We start from the raw sequence: 23,892 nt of genomic DNA, 5'->3' as shown, positions 1-23,892 counted from the left end.
CAGTACTGAACTTCATAGGGAAAAGCAAACAATCCAGGATAGCCAAACCAATCCTGTAAAATAAAGGAACTTCTGGAGGCATCACAATTTCTGATTTCAAACTCTCCTACAGAGCTACAGTACTGAAAATAGTCTGTGTATTGGCGTAAGAGCAGATGTGAGGACCAATGGAACTGAATAGAAGACCCGGATATTGATCCACACACCTTCGAACTTCCTATTTTTTGACAAAGAAATAGAAATAAAAAATTTTAAAAACAGTACATAGCATTTAATTCTGTGTTACAAATGAGAAGATGCAATCATATCACATAATAAAATTAATAAAATATTTAAATCTACTAAACCTTCTATTTTCCTCTCCAAGTAAGAATTGTTTCTACAATGGAGGCTAGAGAAATGGTTCAGTATTTAAGAGCACTTGCTGTTCTTTGTAAGGGCCTGGGTTAAATACCAAGCATGGACATGGTGGTTAATTTCAGTCTGTAACTCCAGTTGTATGGGATCTGGTGTCCTGGCCTCTGTGTGTCTCAGGTACTCACATGGTCTATAAACATACATGCAGGCAAAATACCCATACAATTAAAATAAAAGGTTTTATTTTAAAAAAGTAACTTCTGGGAAATAATTAAGCATTCTTTATTATGCTTTCTTAAATAAAACCCAATAAAGGCTAAAGAATTAGTTATAATGGGCGCAGAATCCTCTACAAACTCATACTGAGTTGAAGTGAAACTTATCAGGAGAACAAAGCAGGGGAAAGTTGTAAGTAGAATAGGTTTGATAAAATATATATAAATACACCGATTTTTTCACTATGCACACATTTTAATATAAATAGTGGTGAGGAGAGAACTATAAAATGTCAGATTAGTATAAATCTCTGAGTAGACTTTCTGAAAACCCTTTGTTTGAATCTCATTGTTTCACAGGACATTGGTAGGTGCGTTTAAGGGGTTTATACATTTTAGTAGTTAACATCTCAAGGTACTCTAGTGTCAGCACTGGGAAATTCCTTTGGGACTTGATGGAAAACTTTTTAACTTTGCAGTTTAATGGGCATCATTATTAACACTGACTTGTAGGCCACCTCTGGGATAATCATTCTTTCAAATGCAAACACTTTAGAGTGTGATATATATATATATATATATCAGTTCTGATGTTTGCATCATAAAGCAAAGACTGTACTGACAAAAATCTTCTCAGTAAAGTCAGGTAAGAGAGGTATTCTAACTTATTTTTACTTTAAACATTTGCCATCAAATACATTAATTACTATTTCTGTTCTTTCTAAATTTAAACTTCTTTCTGATTTTCTGAGTAATCAAATGTTATGTGGAAATAGACTAAAATTTCATGCAAGAATATGACTTTCTGAAAGGATGGGATTTCAGAAAATACGCATAGCATCACAAAATTGTTTTGTAATGTAAGCATATATATTGTAAGTTATTTCTATTTTATCTAATGCTATACATTGCACTTAGTTACTAGAGAAAAGGAATTTCTACCACATTTTAAAATGATCTGGTTATAGAAATGCAAACATAATAAGATCATCAAATTAAGATGATAAAATTTGATAGTATGCCCTAATATACCTCTGATAAATAGGAAATGAACTAGCAATCCAAAATTTGTTTAAAGTTTAAAAGGATTTCCATCCAAGCATTAAGACATTTTTAAAAGCAAGCTTATTTATTAAAGTTTATCTACTATATTATAATTTAAAGAATCATAATATTCTAAAGAATCATTAAGAAAATGAGCATTCTTGTTTCAGAAGGGAAGATTTTGAACATTGTTTTTTTTCCTTTCTTTTTTATTAAATTACCTCTGTCTTAAAAACTTTCCTATAAAACTCATTTTGTCCATATTCTTTCCCCTCCCACAAGCCTTCCCAATTCCTTTATTGTAAGAGCAAGATGTGGTAGATAACACCAAGGAAAGAGCATCATCAATAGTTTTTGTTTTATTTTTTAATTTTTCAAGACAAGGATACTCTGTATCACCTTGGCTATTCTAGAACTAGCTCCATAGATCAGTCTGGCTTTCAACTCACAGAGAACAGCCTCCTGAGTGTTGGAATTAAAGGCATAGACCACTACAACCCAACTCAACATTTGTCTTATAGGTAATTCTATCAGCAAAGGAAAAAATTCACTTGGAACCGGTACTAGGATATAGAAAATTAGAGCACTTTATCAAGGTCATTGGATAAAGAGTGGGTTAGAATTAAATCTTCTTTTGCTTTATCACACATTATCATCTCTCACAGATGTCTGTAGCAATAAGCCACAAAATGCTTATAGTATAATTTAAAAAATCATTGAAGCACTTATGAGAGAAATAAAAAATTGTCCAATTATGCAGAAGAAATTGTGGATATTGTTGTGAATGATAATATGTTCCACTATTCAGAATATGACATTGCTGTGGTCTAGGAAATGAGTTAAAATTTTATTAATAACTTTGATTATAAAATGTCTCTTACAAATAAGAGGAGGGATTTAGATAGTTGGAAAAATCAATATGAAAAATCCACAGAAAAAGTCAACATTTGTGAAAGTTGTTGTGACAAGGAAAAGAGAAGAGAGACAATAATATAAATGTATTTTATCTTTAGCAACCCAAGTGCCTTTATTGCAGGTGAATCACCCTCCATGTTCTTAATGATCTTCAGGCAACCTCTTATATATAAATTTAATACATCTGTGACACATTTTTTTTAAATTATTATTGCTCTGGAAGAGATGTGAAAATAATTTTGTCATACTTGTAAGAAAATTGATTTTAAAATTTTGGGAGAAAGAGGAACATCAAAAAAAGCAGATTATTTGAGGATATTGTGCCAAATTTGGGCAACCTAAATTTTCTTTATGTCTTTACATTTTGCAGAAAGGTAACCCTTTCCAATTTGAGTTTTCACCCTAGTACCAAAAACTCTTATGAACTTTGTAATTTACAACTATCCATTAAATATGACAATGTTTTAAGAGAAAAGAAAATAACCATGCAAAATACATGAGCTTCATTTCAAATACAGTGGGTGATATTTGAAGAAGAAATGCTCCTATGAGTTATACAAAGCAAAGTGAGAATGATAAATTCACAGTTTCAATCTTACATCTTTCTCTCTTATGATCATAAAGATGACTGAGAACAACTACTCCTTGACAACAGAATTCATCCTGTTGGGATTCTCAGATCACCAAGATCTAAAGACCCTTCTATTCCTGCTGTTCTCTGCCATCTATCTGGTCACCATGGTTGGGAATCTTGGGCTGGTGGTCTTGATTTACATGGAACGCCGTCTTCACACACCCATGTACATCTTTCTGGGTAATCTGGCTCTCATGGATTCCTGCTGCTCCTCTGCTATCACTCCCAAGATGCTACAGAACTTCTTCTCTGTAAACAGAAAGATGTCTTTGTATGAATGCATGGCACAGTTCTACTTTCTTTGTTTTGCTGAAACCACAGACTGCTTCCTCTTGGCAGCAATGGCATATGACCGCTATGTGGCGATATGCAACCCTCTGCAGTACCACATTATGATGTCCAAGAAGCTCTGTCTTCAGATGACCACAGGAGCCTACATAGCAGGATCCCTGCATTCCATGATTCATATAGGGTTCTTATTCAGGTTATCTTTCTGTAGGTCTCATGTAATCAAGCACTTCTTTTGTGATGTCCTTCCATTATATAGACTTTCATGTGTTGACCCTTATATCAATGAATTGATGATACTTATCTTTTCTGGTTCAATTCAAAGTTTTACCATTACTGTAGTCCTGATATCTTATTTCTACATCCTTTTTACTATATTCACAATGAAGTCCAAAGAGGGAAGAAGCAAAGCCTTATCTACTTGTGTTTCCCACTTTCTGTCTGTGTCAATATTCTATGGTTCTCTTCTCTACATGTATATTCGACCAAGTTCAGTTAATGAAGAGTATAAAGATATACCTGTCGCTATTTTTTATACTCTAGTAATTCCTTTATTAAACCCCTTTATTTATAGTCTTAGAAATAAGGAAGTAATAAATGTGTTGAAAAGAACAATAAAGAGAAAATTGTAGTGCTCTGAAAACAGCTCCTAAGAAAATTAACTTAAACTTTACATGGATCTCTGGATTCTTTAAAAAGCAGAAGAGTACAACTTTGTAACTAAAATATTAACAATAAAATGATGGTATAATTTATTTAAAGTAGTTCAGAAGGAACAGGTTTTCTAAAGTTTACTTCAAAATCTTAGAAACTGGATGTGTTAGAAGTTGTAAAACCAGTTACTCAGTTCTTGACAATTCCTATTAGTGCTAAGAATACAAGTAAGCATGTTAAATGCAGTTATAATTAATAATTGATAATACTTTTGATCCAAAATCATACATTTAAATCTCAAAGACATTTCAAGCATTGCACTTATCTTTTCTGTTAAGTCTTTTCTTAAAAATACCATTGTTGAAAGCAAATTGTATGCTTGTGTTTGGCTTTAACCTGACTTTATTTTTACACCTATATTCACAGAGATTACATTTTAGTTAACCAAAATTTAATCTTTAGTTTCAGTGTTTTGTTATAAGTTATCTGAATGAGGGTACCTTTACACTACTTTTTGGCAATTTGAACATGAAATGCTGTTCTTTGCAAAGTAATTTTTGAACTTTTAAACTTTTTCCTAGAACTTGCTAACTTATCCACTACATATGAGAGTTATTTAAATTGTCTATCCAATAGAAATTTTATCACTCATATCATTTCTTTTTGTTAGTTATTGAAGAAATATTAATAAATGATAAAGATGGCATTTACATGTAATGAAGTCAAAATTGCTGAAAATCATAAAATCTTAAACACCTAAACAAGCTATTTACGTATACCTAAATTCTTTATTTCATCACTGTATTTATCATTTTAAAATCAAATTCTCCTCACTAAAGAATATATATTTGGGAGATTTGGGAATGAGCTATCAAGATGTCAAACACCTGAAGAGAGGGAGTGTGGATGCATGTTGGAAGTGAATCAAGTTAGTAGCAACCTGAAATGTCACCTTAGGGATCTGAATTTATAGACCAGCACCAGCTACAGGGTGTTAGGACTGTATCTCCTGGAAAACTGATAAAATAATTAATTTGATTGGAAAGAGGCTGATGTGAGACAAACTTCAAGAACAAGTTATGTTTAAGAATATATATGTATATATATTCAATAACAATTAGTTTTAAAAAGAGGTCATGAATTTGAAGGCAAGTGGAGATGAGTTTATGTAAGGAGTTAGAGGAAAGAGAAAGGAGAAATTTTATCATCTCAAATAGTAAATTTTGAGAAAAGAATACACATATTAGATTTTGACACTTCATCCACATATATAACGCACTCTGGCTATACTCATCCTTCCGCTCTCTCTTATCTCCTTCCATGTTCACTCCACTCATCAACTTCCCATCCCACTTTAATGTTGTTTTGTTTTTCTATTTTACTTTGTGAATTACTGGGTTTAGCCAAAGCCTCCCTCATGAGCAAAGGTGTGGATCTATCCACTGGAGCATAAATAACTCACCAGCGGCTACATCACTGAAGAGAGTGACTTTCCCTGGTGGCATCAAACTACCACTGACTCCCGTGGGTATAGAGCCATGAGACTCATCACTACTTAAGGCTAAATTTTTACATGCTGTTTTGTACAGACTCTATCAGACAACCAAGATACTGTGAATTAATGAATAGCAAGTCTATGTCATATCCATTAGACAGTTTCATGACTCTTCTCCTATCATCTGGCTCTTACATTCTTTTAACTCCTTTTTTTTTGTAATGTTTTCTGAGTCTTGGAAGGGTTAATATAGACTTAAAGATAATGTAATGAGTGATTTAAGAATAATTACTCAGCCATCATTTGTTATCAGCACCTTGACCAGCCAGGAATTATGGATACCTGTGTAAGAAAACTATGAATTACTGTGAGCTATGAACTGTGAGTGTAGAATGTTCTTCCCAAAATATAGCCTTCTAGAAACAATTGCATAGATTATAAGTGACTGCACTTGAAAGTAAGGACATGAAGGGAATGTCCCAGTGTGTTCACAGTATTTCTGTGGGAAAGATAAAGGTCTAGAAGGAATATTCTTGTATCTTTTTACATGACCAAAGATAAGACATAATACAAACCAGGTGTATTCATTCTTTCAGTGTACTTGCATTTGCTGAAGCTAACAGTAAATGGCGCCTCATATTTTACTTACTTTGGTATTAAAAATAAGTGTTTTGTTTGCACCAGTCCTGAGCTCAAATACCAGAATTCTCCTGGCTACCCACTCATTTTTGTTATTTACTTCCATCTGAAAAAAGATACATCACTGACCTGCATAAGTCAGCAATGAGTCTGGACCCAACATCAATCATTAAAAAAAAAAGATTTTTTTCACCAATTCTTATGACATTAATTACATGGGTATAAAATTTAAATATTTAGGAGGCAGTTGGACAATATAACCATTAAACAAACATAATGAGTTTACCCATAGTGTCTTTGGCTGATCATAAGCCTTTGAACAGATCCATAGTACTGGGTATTAACTTTCTCCACCAGAATGAGCCTCAGACCTAATCATAAAGTAGTTAGTTGCCATAATCACAGTTTTGTCACGATAGCACAGGTAAATGCACCTTGTTTGGCAAATTGGAATTATAACATGCAAGTTCCAAAGCTCAGAAGGACTATTTGTAATTATTTTTGGCCACTTATGTAGCAAGTACTGGCACTATCAACGTTAGACAGCTGGGGACATAAACTTCTAGCATGGTTTTCCTGTATTCTGCAACTAGGTGTCTCTATCTATGCAATGCTTAGGAACAACAAAGGTCAACCACCATAAACGGTACAGTATGGTGAAGGCTCTGGGGCTAACTTACGAGTACACTCTGAAAGCAAAGAGCTGTCCTAGTCACTGACTCACAGGCATGGAAATGATTGAATTAGGTGAAACCCTGGGTTGCAATGGTTTAACCTGTTTCTGCATATCATTACTGTTTTCTGTCCAAGAATGCTTTAACACATTAAAGCTCAGGAGTTTTCTGAAACTGTTCGTGTGATTCTGAGATATGCTTGATTAAGAAATGCTGAATTAAAACCAATTAGTATCTTTTCTCCAGTTAGAATTTCTAATATCTAATTTGTTTAATTTGTTAAGATCTCCAAGATAAACGACATACTTATACATACAATACCTATCTCTATATGTTACATATGAATACTATACATATGTATATTTCATATATCCTATAAACTATTTTATGTTCTGAATGCTTCCTCATGTACCCCTAGAAGCTCATACGAGACATTGATCTTTTTAGAGGAAATGTTGTTTTTTTTTTATCCTCCATAAAGCACTGTTCATTGGATATTCACTTTCTAAAATGACTTGTTTTCTGGATAACCAAAATCTAAACTACAAGGCTATGTATGTGAATTCCCTGGTTCCCAATGCTTTTCATTGTTGGTGATGGCATCCATTTAGAAACATTGTTTGAAGTAAATATCAAATTTGGAAGTGGAAAAATGGTCAATATCTTCAAAATTACCAGGCTTCTTTTTAAAATAGAAGAATTTTAACTTACTCCCTGTGTTTTAAAATATGTTTTCAAAAATAAGTTACCACAGATAATTTAGACTTGTTATTAACGTGTTACTAATCATACTGATATATATGGTATAAGGAGACAGTGTTATATTAAAATCTGCACTTGTAAAAAATGATAAGAACTAGCTAGCAATATGCTTAAGTAGTTAGCCTGTGTTGTGATTACCATAGTTTTTGTGTGATTATCTTGGGTCTGGGCATCTGGGAAATAAGCAATCTCTATCTACAGAATGGCACACAAACATGGGCCAACTACACACACATAAGTCCAGAGATACCTTGAAAAGGAATTCTAGAAACACAGAAAAACAGAGTTTAGTGCAAGTTCTTGGTAACTGCATTTTTTTTTCAGATGGACTCTGTTTGGTGGCAGTGAGCAAATGTACCTCAGCTCCTTTAAGTGAGTTCTTCCTGATTCAGCATTAGTAGCAAAAACCCATATGACTTCTTTAAGGAACAGTAGCTTCCTGGTTCATGCTAGTTGCTCTTTCAGGAGGTTGAGCACTTAAATGGGGTCTGTGAGCAGCATGTTACAAATTGCTTAATGGTGACAGAGACCTGCTGTGACCAGGGAGCTGGGGCATTGTTCATGGATCTCAGAAGCCTATGCTATGTTGGCCTGTGTAGACCTAACAGGCAGAACGACATCTGCTTTGCATTAAAAGAAAAAAAAACACTCCCGTTCAAAAAATAATTACAGATATGCACACAATAAAGACAAATCCAGATAAAAAAATGACCTCTAAATGGATTACAGTGATGGATAAATGCACATAGGATTGGGAGAAGAAAAACAGTTTAGACAGTTATAATATAAAAGAGTACAGTCATAGATTAATGGAGTTAAGATAATGAAATAAATATTAAATTCATAGAAAAATTAATAGAGTAAAAAGACAGAGATGAGAGCAAGGAAAGAGATATCTTTATTGAGGAAGCCATTATGGGACTGGCAAGAAATGTCGCTCTAGAGAAATTTCCAGGTTTCCAAAAGGATGCCACCAGGTAAGACTTTAAGCAATAGAAGAGGGTGCCTAAACTGACCTTGCCCTACTGATGAATACCTTAAAATCACCATGGAACCTTCACCTAGCTACTGATGGAAACCTGGAGCAGAACACTAGACTGAGCTCCCAAAGTCCAGTTGAAGAGTGGGAGGAATAAGAATATGAGCAAAGAGGTCAAGACCATGAAAGATATTTCATTGTACAGGCTACTAAGCTAAACCAACATATATATTTTAGAGGCATCTTGACTTCAAAATTTGAGTCTAAGGATATATTGCTTAGGAAAAAAAAGGTCTGCTTTGTTTCCACAGAGGATAAGAACCTGTGAGTTCTTTCCAGACTAAGGGTGTTTGGTAGATCGAGACCCCATGAAAGGTGTCCATGGACACCCCAAAAAATACATTGCCCAAGAAAAAGCAGAAAGTGATATAGAAAGAACTACACCCAAATTCCCAAATATTGTTTGTATATGTTTATTTTCACTTTAAGGGGGATATGATATAGAAATGAATACTTTGCATTGGTACGGATCTTCGTTACAAACAATATTCTTTTTATTTATTTATTTTTTATTAAAAAAATTCTGCCTCCTCCCAGCCTCCCATTTCCCTCCCGCTCCTCCCACTCCTCTCTCCCTCCCTCCCTCTCCCCCTCCTTCTCCAGTCTAAAGAACAGTCAGGGTTCCCTACCGTGGAAAGTCCAAGGTCCCCCCCCCCTCCATCTAAGTCTAGGAAGGTGAGCATCCAAACTGGCTAGGCTCCCACAAAGCCAGAACATGAAGTAGGATCAAAACCCAGTGCCATTATCCTTGGCTTCTCATTAGCGCTCATTGTCCGCCATGTTCAGAGAGTACGGCTTTATCCCATGCTTGCTTTTTCAGTCCCAGTCCAGCTGGCCTTGGTGAGCTCCTAATAGATCAGCCCCACTGTCTCAGTGGGTGGGTGCACCCCTCACAGTCCTGACTTCCTTGCTCATGTTTCCTTCTGCTCCTCATTTGGACCTTGGGAGCTCAGTCTGGTGCTCCAATGTGGGTCTCTGTCTTTATCTCCATCCATCGCCGGATGAAGGTTCTATGGTGATATGCAAGATATTCATCAGTATGGCTATAGGATAGGGCTGTTTCAGGTTCCCTATCCTCAGTTGCCCAAGGAACTAACTGGGGACATCGTCCTGGGCACCTGGGAGCCCATCTAGGTTCAAGTCTCTTGCCAACCCTATATAAATTTTATCAAGCAGAGAGGAAGCATTCAGATGAGAACCCGTTTTATTTCTCCATGTTCTGTGATTCAAATATCTGATGTTTTCAGCAGCAGAGTCTTAACCATCATGTTTTGCTATTATCCAGGACTCAATACTGTAGTTTGTAATCTTTGGATCTATGAGAACTCACTTGTCAACAGCTTCAAGAGAGGAAACCTATTTCTGATACTGGACATTTTATTTGCTAGCCTGTGATTTCTTCTAGGAGTCTTGTCACCCCATTATAGGGTAACTCCATTTAATGTCCACTTAATAATTATTCTTTATTAAATATTATAGTAGTAATAATAATAATATTGATGCAGCTTTAAACCGAAAAGAATAGAAATCATTGAAGCAATATCATCCACAATAGCCTCAAAATAATGCCAGTGTCTTATGGAAATGTTGATATATATTTATGTAAGTAATATTTACCAATAACCAGAATATCCCCAAGTCCAGATTTAACACCTCATTGTGGTATTCACCTTGTATGTCAGATAACCCCTAATTCAGGAGAGAAGATTCAGGTCACATTGTCATGTTGTTGCTTGAGGTTGTACATTTAGGCTCTATGAAACTCCATTATGAGTGAAGCAAATATTTATCAAAAGCTGAGAATTTCTATAAGGATTTCAAGGCTTTGCTTCAAAGTTCTAAAGACCTGGATTATAATTTATTTACATAGACTTGCAAATATCCTCAAACAGTTCCTCCTTCAGCTACTGCCTCTTGTAGTAGCAATGGAGTTGCTGTTACAGGGTCACAACAGTTTTTAAAGCAGGTTATGCTTGAACACTGTTTTTACTGAGCTGGACACAAAATCAGTGATTTGTCTGTCAACTCTCAAAAGGGCCAGTGTAATAAGAACAAATGAGGCCAATTCTTTTTCCATATTTGGTACAACATTTGTGGCTTCTTGACTCTATGAAGTTCCAAATGCAGTAAGTTATTTTTCTCGCTTAAGAGAAATGGACCTGGGGCTGGAGAGATGGCTCAGTGGTTAAGAGCACTGGCTTCTCTTCCAGAGGTTTTGATTTCAATTCCCAGCAACCACATGGTGGCTCTAAACCATCTGTGAACTGATCTGGCACCCTCCTCTGGCGTGTGGGTATAAATGGAGGCAGAAAGTTGTAAACATAATAAATAAATCTTTAAAAAGAGAGAAAAATAGAGCTGTCTTTGTCTCTTTTCATATCTCTGTCTCTACCATCCTCCTACCCCTCTTCCTGTCCCTTCTTCTCTCCCTCCCCACCCTTCTCATTCTCTTTCCTCACTCCTTGACTCCCTTACTCCTTTTCTGTTTCTCTTTCTCTCTCACCTCCCTCTTGAGTTATTGACTACAAAAAAGAAAAAAAATAAACTTCTGTCTGTAGCACACTTCTTTGGTCTATTAATTTCATTCTTTGAATTTTCCAGCCCAAAACCTGAAAGATCATAGCAGCTTTAGGGCCCATCATAAATTTTTATGATCCTAGACCCCCAAGTCATGCCCAACAGAAGGTGAGAAGGTTTATTTCCTCTAGTAGACACACCAACATTATCAAATCATTCCTATACTGTCTTAGAATATCGTTTGCCTAAACCTGTCAAAAGTGTCACTTGTGACAAGAAATAGCATTTTAGGAAGCAATTCAAATTTTTCAATCTGGGTTTGGGTATGTGAGTGGATATTCATCATGTAAAAATTTATGATGTTCCATCGAGCCATTTGGACTCCTCTATTGTGTCTAGTCCACACTGCCCTGTATAGAAGTTGCACTTTGTCCTCAGGGAACATTTGTGATCTCAGAAGAATTTCAGTTCCCCTCTCAGGACTATGGTTAGTTGACCTCGACCCAAGCAAAATATGCAAACAGCATTTTTCTGTGTTTATAGAATAAAAACTCCAAAACAAGCCACTGCCTTAAAAATTGGCACTAGCCTTCCTGTATCCCTGCTTTGCTGAGTTTTTTTTACTGCTTTCAAAATCCTGACACCTCTTAAAGACCTCTACAACAAATCTCATAACATGGGTAAGAGAGAAATATTATCTGTAATAATAAGCCTCTGTTCTCTGAAGAGTTAAATTATGATTAAACTACAGTCATTTTATATTTAGACCACCATATTTCTGCTTGGCATAAAATAAAATAAAAACAATATGACCACCATCTTGATAAGGTATGGACAGTTGAGGATACTGTGAGGACCAAGTAGTTGACCATACTGTAGAATTTTAAGGAGATATGTAAAAGAAGATTTTAAAAATGATATATCATTATGGAATTAACTTTTATCCCATTTTCTAATGCATGGATCATGTCTACAGACTGTTTATCTTATAGATTTGTTCACCAAATCCCACATAACTTAGACTTTGTTATGGAAAGATGGCAATGAAAACACATGGCCAAAAATGAATAAGAAAATACAAAATTGCATAAAAATGATTGATTTGGCTTGTTATGTTTTATTATACATTTAACAATGAATTTAGTTCTGTTGAAGTAGAATATTAATTTTATAAACCTAAGAAAAAATTGTTCTTATAAATGAATTTCTTCTTGCAATTACAGCATAAATGATTACTTAGTTTAGTAACATTTTTAGTTAAAATCTTTAAGGTCGATTATATAAATACTAATACCTTTGCAATGTTTTATTCTTCAGAAATAATTTATTTGAATATACATACATATGCATACAATTATAGAATGATTTACACCTGGAGAAGTGACAGAATAGAGGATGTGTGTTTAATGAAGTCATACATATTCATATATAAATATAAACATTTGTGATTGCATATGAAAGTTTATTCTACATAATGATTCATTTAATCATGGAAAATGTTTACATTCCATGTATCACTTGTAGAAGGATTAAATATTTGGTCAGATCTTACTCTACCAGGAAACATTAAACTAATATAAATGAAAATGCTATCAAATAAAACCAGAAAAATAGAGGAACTAAGTTCTTACATCACTCATAACTAATAGGAATTAATGTTGAATTACACAAAGAACTATCAGTAAAACACATATTCATATTTTCAAAGCACATAGTTTGTGCTAATAAATTCAAATTCAGTGACTTTTGTAAGCATAGATTTTTAGGAAAATGTATTTTGATTTTTTTCAGAAGAGAAATTAAAAATATCCTGAGCTGGCAGTAGTCAAGTAATCAGTGAACAGCAGACAGAAGACAGAAGTCAACCTGGACATGGAGGACTTGCACATCATTTAGCTTCCATTCTTTTTCTGGTAGTTCTTCCTTGTGACTTCAAACTTTGTTCATTATATGTTTTCTGAGACTCTACATTTTTCCTCCATTTTGTTCTGTTTGCAAGACTCTTAAGTCACCTTTTCTATACCCTTTCTCCTCTTGATATTTTCATTTTCTCCACTGATGTATTTATCAAACATGTTCCATAGGTAACAGGTTATAATTTGAATGGAAAAAAAACTGTCCACACACCCACAACCTTTGGTTCCCCTGGAACATCTTTCTTCAGTGTATTTCCTCCTAAATCCAGTTCCTGCTACTCTTTGACTTCACCTCTGTCATATTCATGAAACCATTTTCAGTAACATCCATAAGTTTCTTAATTTCATCAATCAGGGATCTCTATTATTCATTATACAAGAGCATTGATATTGACTTCTGACAGCATATTTGTCTTTGAGACTTCTTAATATTTGTCTAAGACACAATCCTCAATTCTCTACTTGAACTTTGCTTTGTATGCTTTTCTGATCATTTTTAAAAATAATTTTTTGACATGGTGTCTTATGACATGTCCCAGGCATAATTTTCACATAATTTGAGTGAGGGTAATATGAGTATTAGCCAGATATTTTCTTTCTTATGTTTCTTTTGATTCTAACTCAAGCATATTACAGAAATTATTAATATATAACTGGATGACATGAAAAGACTGAAAGCAATCAAAAAAGTCAATAATGGGGAGATATTACACTCCAACACTTCAAAGATAACTGCAGTTACTACTCTTACAGAATGTCACTCTGGAAAGTGCTATATGTACATTGACAGGATTTTCTACATTTTTATATGGAGACTTTTTAGTCTATGTGTTTCCATTTCCATCTCTCCACATCAAAATCTACTGTATGGCATCGAGTGAACAAATCAATGGAACAAACATCAGTCTGTAATCAAGAATATGAAGAAGAAAATGAGCTATGAATTAACACATACTTTTAAAGAAAACTTCTTTCAAATAATTTCATTAAATGCATTTCGTACAGTCAGCTTCTTGGTCCACATGATGCCTTAAACAACCCATTCTTCATCAATACTCTAGTCATGTTATGATGGAAACAACTGGTTGTTCGGAGCGTACTCATACTATAAATTTGAAAATATGTCTACATGTTCAGTTTCAGCTTATTAGCATAAACCTAGAAGCCAAGTAATACTTCTCTTCTTTACTGACACTCATGCACACACTAAATATGAGAAAAAGTCACAATATTGATATTCCAAAAGCTTTCATCATAACCATTTCTCTCAATGTCATTTTAAATGTTGACTAGCCATTTTATCAACATTTTAATTATATGAACAATACTTTTTGATATCACATCATTTCATCATTTTTATAATTAAAAGCATTGCCTATTTAAACTTTTTAATTTACTCAATCACATCCTATAAGTAGAAGTAAGAGGAAAAAAACAGTTAAATGCTATATAGATATGGTTATTATTCTATATCAAATGTACTCTCCTGATATTTGAATTATAAATACTGGTAAACATTCTTTTTCTTATATTTCCTTTCAGGAGATATCCAGTGATAACTCACAAATGAAAAATTCAACTTTGCTGACAGAGTTTGTTCTTACAGGACTCACAGGCTCGCCAAAGCTACAGGTGCCCCTTTTCTTGGTATTCCTGGTGATCTACCTCATCACTATTGTAGGTAATCTTGGTCTAATCACTCTTATATGGAATGACCCTCACTTACACATCCCCATGTACTTTTTCCTTGGTCATCTGGCATTTGTGGATGCCTGTTTATCATCCACAGTGACACCAAAGATGTTACTCAATTTCTTACAGATGAGTAAGATGATTTCCTTCTCTGAATGCATGATACAGTTCTTTTCCTTTGCAGTCTTTGTTACTACAGAATGCTTTCTGTTGGCAGCTATGGCTTATGATCGTTATATAGCCATTTGCAAACCATTACTTTATCCATTGGTTATGACTAATAGGCTTTGCATATGTCTATTAATCCTATCTTTTTTAGGTGGCATTATCTATGCTTCAATACATGAGGGATTTTTATTTCTTTTAACCTTTTGCAATTCCAACATAGTGCATCACTTTTACTGTGATATTATACCATTACTAAAGATTTCCTGTACTGACTCTACTCTTAATTTTCAACTGGTGTTTGTTTTGGCTGGTTTAATTCAAGCCTTCACCATTGTGATTGTTCTTGTGTCATATACACTAGTCCTGTTTACAATTTTACAAAGGAAGTCTGTCCAAGGCATAAGAAAGGCTTTCTCTACATGTGGTGCCCATCTCTTATCTGTGTCTTTATACTATGGGCCTCTTCTCTTTATGTACGTCCTTCCTCCCTCTCAAGAAGCAGATGATCAAGATATCATAGACTCTGTGCTTTACACAGTATTAATTCCTTTGTTAAATCCAATTATCTATAGCCTGAGAAACAAACAAGTTATGGATTCTCTGAAAAAATTGTTAAAGAAAAGTGTGTAAATCTCATAAATTTCCTCTTTTTTATTAAATTTTAAAAAGTCTCCTTTTACTCTGTGTAAATTGTATATGTTTTATTAAGAAATGTCCACAGAATTTTGCATTTTACTTTTCTTGTCTTTATTTGACTCTGCCTACATAATTTTTTTCAATCACTATTTATGACTTAACTTGATTTGTCTAATAAAATCTGTAAAATATTGGTGTTTGCGGTTGTTTGATTAAGAAATGTTTCCCAACAGTGTATGTATTTAAGCATTTGGTAATCAGCTGATTTGCTGCTTAAAGATACTATGGAATTGCTAGAAGACCAGATTTTCTGATGGAAGTACATCACTGGAGTTGAGGTTTGAGAGTTTTTTGACTTTCCCTACTTTTAGTTTGCTCAATCTGTTTCCTGGTCTGCGACAAAATATGATCAGTCAGCTTCCTTCTCTATTTGTCAATTGCCTTAACATCCAAATCTTTCTTGGAACAGTAAAGTAAGGTAATCCATTTCTTCTGCAATTTGCTTTTGGTCATGGTGTTTTACCACAACAGATATGTAATGAGTACAGAATATTGTACCAAAATTGAGATGTCTACATAAAGGACATATCTATATTTTGAGGAGTATATGAAAGTCTTTGAAATTTTTGAATAGAAAGCTGGTGGAATGCTATAAGCAGAAATTAGGAGATTACAGTAGGAGCCTAGTGCATGGATTTAACAAAGTAGTGATTAACTCTCAGTCAGCAATAATGCAACATCGTCACATTATGGAAACAGTTACAAACACTCCCTTGGAGTCACTTAGTCAAGAGCAAGACCAGATTTTAATTCTTCATTTCATGCTCCCCATGTCTTCCATTGATTTTCTTTTTTTTTTTTTTTTGAGAGTTTGAATTGTCAGTGTGTCCAGTTTGTGTAACTGTGTGACTGTATCTTTCTGCCTCTTGAATGGGACACTGCTCTCTTCTTTACTTAACAATTTGAAAAATATCACACAGTAGAAGAAAGGAAAAGAATATTTTATAGAGAATTTATTAATGGAATTTTAGAAGTGATTAATTCAGTGGCTTCAACTGGTCCAAACTGATAACAAACAATACTACAAACATTATTTTTAATCACTAAATATCCATAAACGTTGAGTTCAGCCTTTGTGGTAGATTTTAGAACATTGCTTTCAACCTGTGCAATTGCTACATTCAACAAACGACACACATGCATTATTCTGGGAAATTGTGAGAAAGAGTACCTAATTTAAGATGCAACTATTAATTTATAGGAAATACAAGATGAACAAGACTGTTTGCTACATTGTTCTCTTAAAAGAATGTTAAACAGACTAAGTACACTGTTGCATAGCAGTCTTAAAACTTAGGTAATTTGAAGATACATTATTAACTTTGGCCATGAGGTCTACAGCCTAGAAGACAGTAGTGTTGAGAATAATATGTATGTGGTGCTTGACTCATGAAATTTTGGAATGAAGTAACCACTGTATTAACAACTGGGTTAGAGAGCATCTCTATTATATTTTTGGAAAATATCTGTTGTCTGTCCATGTCCTGAGAATTATATGGGGCTGGGTTATAGAGTAATGGATTAGTTAATTTAGTGAAAGAAATTTCAAGAGAGCATAATTTTGAGTCTTTTTATTTGGAGTTATTTATTACTCTTGCATAGATAATTATTGACTACTCTTATACAGGCATAAAATAGGAGAAAATAATTCTGGCAAAAAGAAATAGAAATGTATACTTTGATGAGCCGAATATTATGAGCTTAATATTAGAGCCACGGCATAATGTGACAATGAGTTTGTAATTGTTAAATGATTGTTGCCATTAGTGAGAGGCTGCCTGCTCTGAACTGAAACAGGAATATAGGTACTCTGAAGGTATCACCCTACCCAGATAACCTGCAAAATTTTGAAACAATTTCTAAAGGCTTTCTTTTCCTAGACAATAAGTACATACAAAAGCTGCAACTAATAAGATTTAGGAATCAAGGCCATTCAAACTGCTAGCCACACCCCACCCCCAAACATGCCTATCATCCTACAACCTCAGTGGAACTCTGAAACACAGCTTGCTCCAATACTGAGGGGACTTAAGAGCTCAATGAACAGCCACAGGGTGGGATGCACTACTATCTAGGACTTTCCCCAGTGGGCCAAAAAAAAAAAATGCCACAGGCTTCTCCCCCAACTCCTTCCCAAACACAAAAGAATATACCTTCTTCTCAGCATCTCATGGAACCTTCTCTAAAATTGATCATATACTCGGTAACAAAACAAATCGCCACAGATATAAAAAAAAAGAAGTAACCTCTGTGTCTTATCAGATCACGAAGAATTTCAATTAGAATTGAACAATACTATTCTCAGAAAGCCTACAAATTAATGGCAACTGAACAGTGAACTACTGAACCACCCCTGGGCCAAGGAAGAAATGAAGAAAGAAATTAAAGATTTTCTTGAATTCAATGAAAATGAAGGCACAACATATCCAAACCAATGGGGCACCATGAAAGCAGAGCTAAGAGGAAAGTTCATAGCACTAACTGGCCAGATAAAGAAAATGAAGAAAGCTCACATTAGTGACTTAACAGCACACCTGAAAGCTCTAGAACAAAAAGAAACAGACTCACCCAGGAGGAGTAAAAGATGAGAAATAATCAAATTGAGGGCTCAAATCAAGAAAATAGAAACAAAGAAAACAATACAAAGAATCAATGAAACAAAGAGTTGGTTCTTTGAAAAAATCAACAAGATTGACAAATCCTTATCCAAACTAATCAAAAGACAGAGAGAACATTCAAATTAACAAAATTAGAAATGAAAAGGGTGACTTAACCAGAGACACCGATGATATTCAGAGAATTATTAGGTCATACTACAAAAACCTGTACTCCACAAAATTGGAAAATATAAAAGAAATTCACAATATTTTAGATAGATACCATATACCAAAACTAAATCAAGACAAGGTGATCAATTTAAATAGACCTATAAACTGCAAGGAAATAGAAGCTGTCATCAAACCCCCCAACCAAGAGGGCAGGGACTGGATAGTTTTAGTGCAGAATTCTACCAGAACTTCCAAGCAGAGCTAAAACCTATACTCCTTAGAGTGTTTATATGAGGCTACAGTTACGCTAACACCAAACCACACAAAGACTCAATCAAGAAAAAAAAATACAGACCAATCTCACTCATGAGCATGGATGCAAAAATACTCAATAAAATACTGGCAAGCTATATCCAAGTACACATAAAAAAAATCATCCACCCATGATCAAGTCAGCTTCTGTCCCAGAGATGCAGGGCTGGTTCAACACACAAAAATTTATCAATGTAATACATCATATAAATAAATTGAAAGAAATAAAAACATATGATCATTTTATTAGATGCTGAAAAAGCATTTGACAAAATCCAACACCCCTTCATGATAAAGGTCTTTGAAAGATAAGGAATACAAGGAACATGTCTAAACATAGTAAAAGCAATATACAACAAACTGACAGCCAACATCAAATGAAATATAGAAACTCAAAGCATTTTCACTAAATCAGGAATAGAACAAGGCTCTTCACTCTCTCAATATCTTTTCAGCAGAACTCTTGAAATTTTAGCAATAGCAATAAGACATCAAAAGGAGACTAAATGGATTCATTTTAAAAAGGAAGAAGTCAAATTTTGTTATTTGCAGATGATATAATAATGTATATAAGTGACCCCCAAAACTCTACCAGCTGATAAATACCTTCAGTGATGTGACAGGAAGTAAGATCAACTAAAAAAATATCAGTAGCCTTCCTATACACAAATGATAAAGAAGCTGAGAGAAAAATTAGAGAAACATCACCTTTTACAAAAGCCACAAACAACATAAAATATTTTGGGGTAACACTAACCAAATAAGTAAAAGACCTATTTTACAAGAACTTTAAGTCTTTGAAGAAAGAAATTGAAGAAGATACCAGAAAATGAAAATATCCCGCATGCTCTTGGATATGTAGGATCAACAGAGTAAAAATGGCAATCCTACCAAAAGCAATCTATAGATTCAATGCAATCCCCCTCAAAATCCAGACACATTCTTAACAGACATTGAAAGAACAATAACCAACTTCACATGGAAAAACAAAAAACACAGGACAGCTAAAACTATCCTGTACAATAAAGGAACTTCTGGAGGCATCACCATTCCTAACATGAAGTTTTATTACAGAGCTACAGTAATCAAAACAGCTTGGTATTAACATAAAAACAGAGAGGTTGAACAATGGAAATGAATTGATGACCCAGATATTAATCCACACACCTGATTTTTGACAAAGAAGTTAAAATTGTACAATGAAAAAAAGGAAATTATCTGGTGCTGGTATAACTAGATGTCAACATGTAGAAGAACAAAAATAGATCCATATCTATCATCATGCACCAAACTCAAGTCCAAATGAATTAAAGACATCAATATAAATCTGACCATACTGAACCTGATAGAAGAGAAATTGGAAAGTAACCTTTAATACATGGGCCAAAGCAGTTTCTTTATTCATTAACCAAGAAAAGCAACACACAGACTGAAGAATATCCCACACCACTGGGAGAAAGGAGGCAGGGTCAGAGAGACTCCATGAAGCTGCCAGAGACAGATGCTGGGAATTTTACCAGATTAGCCACAGCCATGTCGCAATATGCAGATTAATAGAAATGGGTTAAATTAAAATGTAAGAGCTAGCTGAGAAGAAGTTAGAACTAATATGTCAAGCAGTGTTTTTAAATAATATAGTATCTGTGTGATTACTTTGAGTCTAAGCTAGCTGGGCATCTGGGAGGGACAAGATACCCTTTCTCCAACACTTTCTGGCTTTCATGGTTTCCATTGGGAAGTTGGATGTAATACTGGTAGGTCTACCTTTATATGTTACTTGACCTTTTATCATTGAAGCTCTTAATATTGTCTCTTTATTCTATATGTTTTGGGTTTTGATTATTATATAGTGAATGAACTTTTTCATATAAGTGTTCTGTAAGCTTCTTGTACAGTCATAAGGATATCCTTCTTCAGTTTGGGAGAATTTTCTTCTCTGGCTTTATTGAATAACTTTTCTATGCCTTTGAGCTGGAGTTCTTCTGCTTCTTCTCTCCCTATTTTTTTTAGGTTTGGGCTTTTCATGGTGTTCCAGATTTCCTGGATGTTTTGTGTTAAGAATTTGTTGGATTTGTTGTTTTCTTAGACCAATGAATCTATTTCTTCTATAGTATCTTCAATCCCTGAGAATATCTCTTGCATCTCTTGTATTCTGTTGTTTATTTTCCTCAGTAGTTTCCATTTATTTATGCAGATTTTTTTGTATCCAGAATTCTTTCAGTTTGTGTTTTCTTTATTACCTCTATTTCAATCTTCAAGTCTTTTACTGTTTGCTTCACTTGTTTAATTGATTTTTCTTGGTTTGCTTTGAGGAATTTATTAATGTCTTCAATTTTTTTGCTTGTCTTTTCCTTCATTTCTTCAAGGGAGTTTCTCATTTCCTTTTTAAAGGTCTCCATCATCTTCATAAAGTAGTGTTTAAAATAGTTTTCTTCTGCTTCATCTTGGTTAAGATTACCAAGTCTGGTGTTACCATGTTGCTCTTTAGGATGATGGATGAATTCTTGCATTGGCCCCTACCCATCTCTGCCTTCAATTGGTGCCATCAGCGTCTTTCCATCTTGGTCCAATTCTTACTGTGGTTCTCTACATCTTGGGTACTTTTCTTGGTCTGCTTTGTATAGTCACTGTCTATGTCTCAGGAGTTTTGGAGCAGCTTCCTCTCAGGAAACTCATGTGCTGGCTGTCTATAGAAGCTGAGCAAGGTGAGGGAGAGGCCCCAGGTTTTTCCCCAGTATGGAGTGGAGATTGGAGTGTCCTACCAGGTGGCTGGTTACTCACTTTTTGGTCCTTTTTGTGTAGCAGTAGGCTGTTTTTCAGAGTTCCACTGAAGTTGTAGGGTATAAGCAAACTTTGGGACAGGGAAGAATTTGTAGCTTTCAGGGCCCAGTGGATGGAATGGGGATATTGGAGCAGCCTACCTGTAGGACACTCTTTTGTTGGCTAGCTAGAAAAGCCAAAGCCAGTGGGGGTGGTTCTTGGTGTTTTGACCTAATATAGAGGGCCTAGAGAGTGGGGTGTCCTGCCATTAGGCTGGTCACTCACCTCTTTATCCTCCCTGGGTAGTAGTAGGCCGTGTTTCAGAGTTCCATTGAAGTTGCATGGGCATAGGAGGGCTTTGGGGTAAGATGGTACTTGAAGCTTGCTGGGTCTGATGATCTGTATGGACATAATGGAGCAGCCTACCTTCAGGAAAGTCTCCTGTTGGCTGGGTGGAGAAGCCAACAGGTGGTATAGCGGCCCGGGGTTTTGCCCATTATTGAGAATTTAGGGAGTAGGATCCAACCTGGTGGCTTGTCACTCACCTTTTGGTCCTCTTTGTGTAGTAGCATGCTGTGTTTCCTGGGTGCACTCTTTTGCCTTGTAGTGACCATCACATTATTCCTTCGTGCCTAGCCTTCCCCATTGGGAGCCACTCTGTAGGAGCCTGCTTGTGCAGGAATCAGCAGGGTACTAAGAGGGGACATGATGTTAAAGGAAATTTCAGATTAAGAGAAATGGAGATATGAACACATGGGCTACAACGCTTTTGAAATAGTTGTGTATATTCTGTGACAATATATATTAGAAGTATACAATTTCCATTTTTATTTTACAGAGGTCATAGTTAAGAAATTTCCTCAATAACAACTTTGGAATTTACTTTTGACAGTGTTGAAATTATTAAAGACTATAGGAACTTTAAATCCGGAATAAATGCAGAATAAATGCAGAATAAATGCAGAATAAATGCATCTAATATGAGATGGACATTAATCTATGGGGCAAGGGATCAACCAGTAGTGTCTCAAATGAAAAAAGCCCCTCAATAGTTCATGTATCTGTGCTTACATGTCTCCATTATAAGCAGGCCCTCAGCTGGTGGTGCTGTTTTTTGATGCTATAGAACTTTAGAAAAGGAATTTTGATGGAAGTTGGTTTTGAGAGATTAGAGATTCAACATTTTTCAAGTTTGTAGTGTTTCTTGATGTACTGATGAATTGTAATCATCCCACTTCCTGCTCTAGCAACCTGTCCTGTATCTGTTCATTCTGTCCCTATCATTTATTCTACTCATCTGGGAACATAACCAAGAAAAAACTCCTTCATAATTTGCTTTTAGTCATGATATTTTACAACCACAACAGGAAAATAACTTACAGTGATGTCAAGAAACATTTTACTCAATATTTGTATCATTAAAATCAATATATGCTTCTGTTTGGTGAATAGATCAAAATCTACTATGTTATGTGATTCCCCCTTGTATCCTACAAATATATTTTATTACCATTTCCTAATAAATAAACTGACTTGGCCTATGAAAGGAGAGAATATAACAAGGTTGGAAATTCAAGCAGATATAGAGGAGGAGAGAAAACAGAGTCAGGGTGATGTCATATAGCTGATGAAGGAGAAAGATGTCAGAATCTTACAGGTAAGTCACAGTCTCAAGATAATACACCAATTTATAGAAATGGGTTAATTTAAGATATAAGAGCTAGCTAGAAATATACCTGATCCTTTTGTCAAATTAGCTTCTGTGTGATTATTTAGGTTTGGGATACAGAAAACAAAAGAAAAGTCTCTGCTTACAAGCAAAGCTCAATCATTTGGCAAAAAAAATCCACATAAATACTAAGAGGTTTTAAAAAATGTGGATTTCCAGACCTACAAAAGTATCTTCCTGACTTAGCATTAGCAGCAAAACTGTACAGCTCATTTAAGAAATAGTTTCCTGATTCATGCTGATCACTCAAATTGCCATGTCTCTTTCAGGAGGTCCTGTTACAAAAAACTTGAATGGGGTTTTTAAGCAGCATGCTGCAAATTACTTGGTGACAGCATGGGGCCACTGCTTCCCAGTGTTGGTGTGGTAAACATGGCTCCCAGTGCTAGAGGTAAACGGACCTCTGCCATGTTGGAAAGCAGAGCAGGGTGAGTATAGACATTTTAGAAAGAAAATGTTTAAACAAAATCTTTAAAGAGACAGTAAGCCTATAATTCGTGATCTTAGAGAAGCTAAATAAGAAGGAGAACCCAAAGAAAAACATATAGGCATCCTCCTGAATATTAACCTTCATCAGGCGATGAAAGGAGACAGAGGCAGAGACCCACATTGGAGCAC

At 34.9% G+C, this 23,892-nt stretch overlaps 2 protein-coding genes across 2 annotated transcripts; both read left to right on the top strand.

The window, feature by feature from the left end:
• The first annotated feature begins 3,155 nt into the window (after positions 1-3,155).
• Positions 3,156-4,085, top strand: LOC126505799 (olfactory receptor 5K3-like). Its single transcript, XM_050149050.1, has one exon. The coding sequence runs from the start codon at positions 3,156-3,158 to the stop codon at positions 4,083-4,085; it is 930 nt and encodes a 309-aa protein (XP_050005007.1).
• A 10,630-nt stretch (positions 4,086-14,715) lies between these two features.
• On the top strand, positions 14,716-15,639 carry LOC126505747 (olfactory receptor 5H2-like). The gene has a single exon (XM_050148985.1). It carries the CDS (start codon positions 14,716-14,718, stop codon positions 15,637-15,639), a length of 924 nt encoding a protein of 307 aa, XP_050004942.1.
• Positions 15,640-23,892: the final 8,253 nt, after the last annotated feature.

The sequence above is a fragment of the Alexandromys fortis genome, unplaced genomic scaffold, assembly GCF_014885135.2.
Source record: "Alexandromys fortis isolate MF-2015 unplaced genomic scaffold, M_Fortis_MF-2015_v1.1 scaffold_4, whole genome shotgun sequence".
NCBI classification, from domain to species: domain Eukaryota; kingdom Metazoa; phylum Chordata; class Mammalia; order Rodentia; family Cricetidae; genus Alexandromys; species Alexandromys fortis.
The sequence above is the reverse complement of the archived record's forward strand: the minus strand, read 5'-3'. Positions and strand labels throughout refer to the sequence as shown.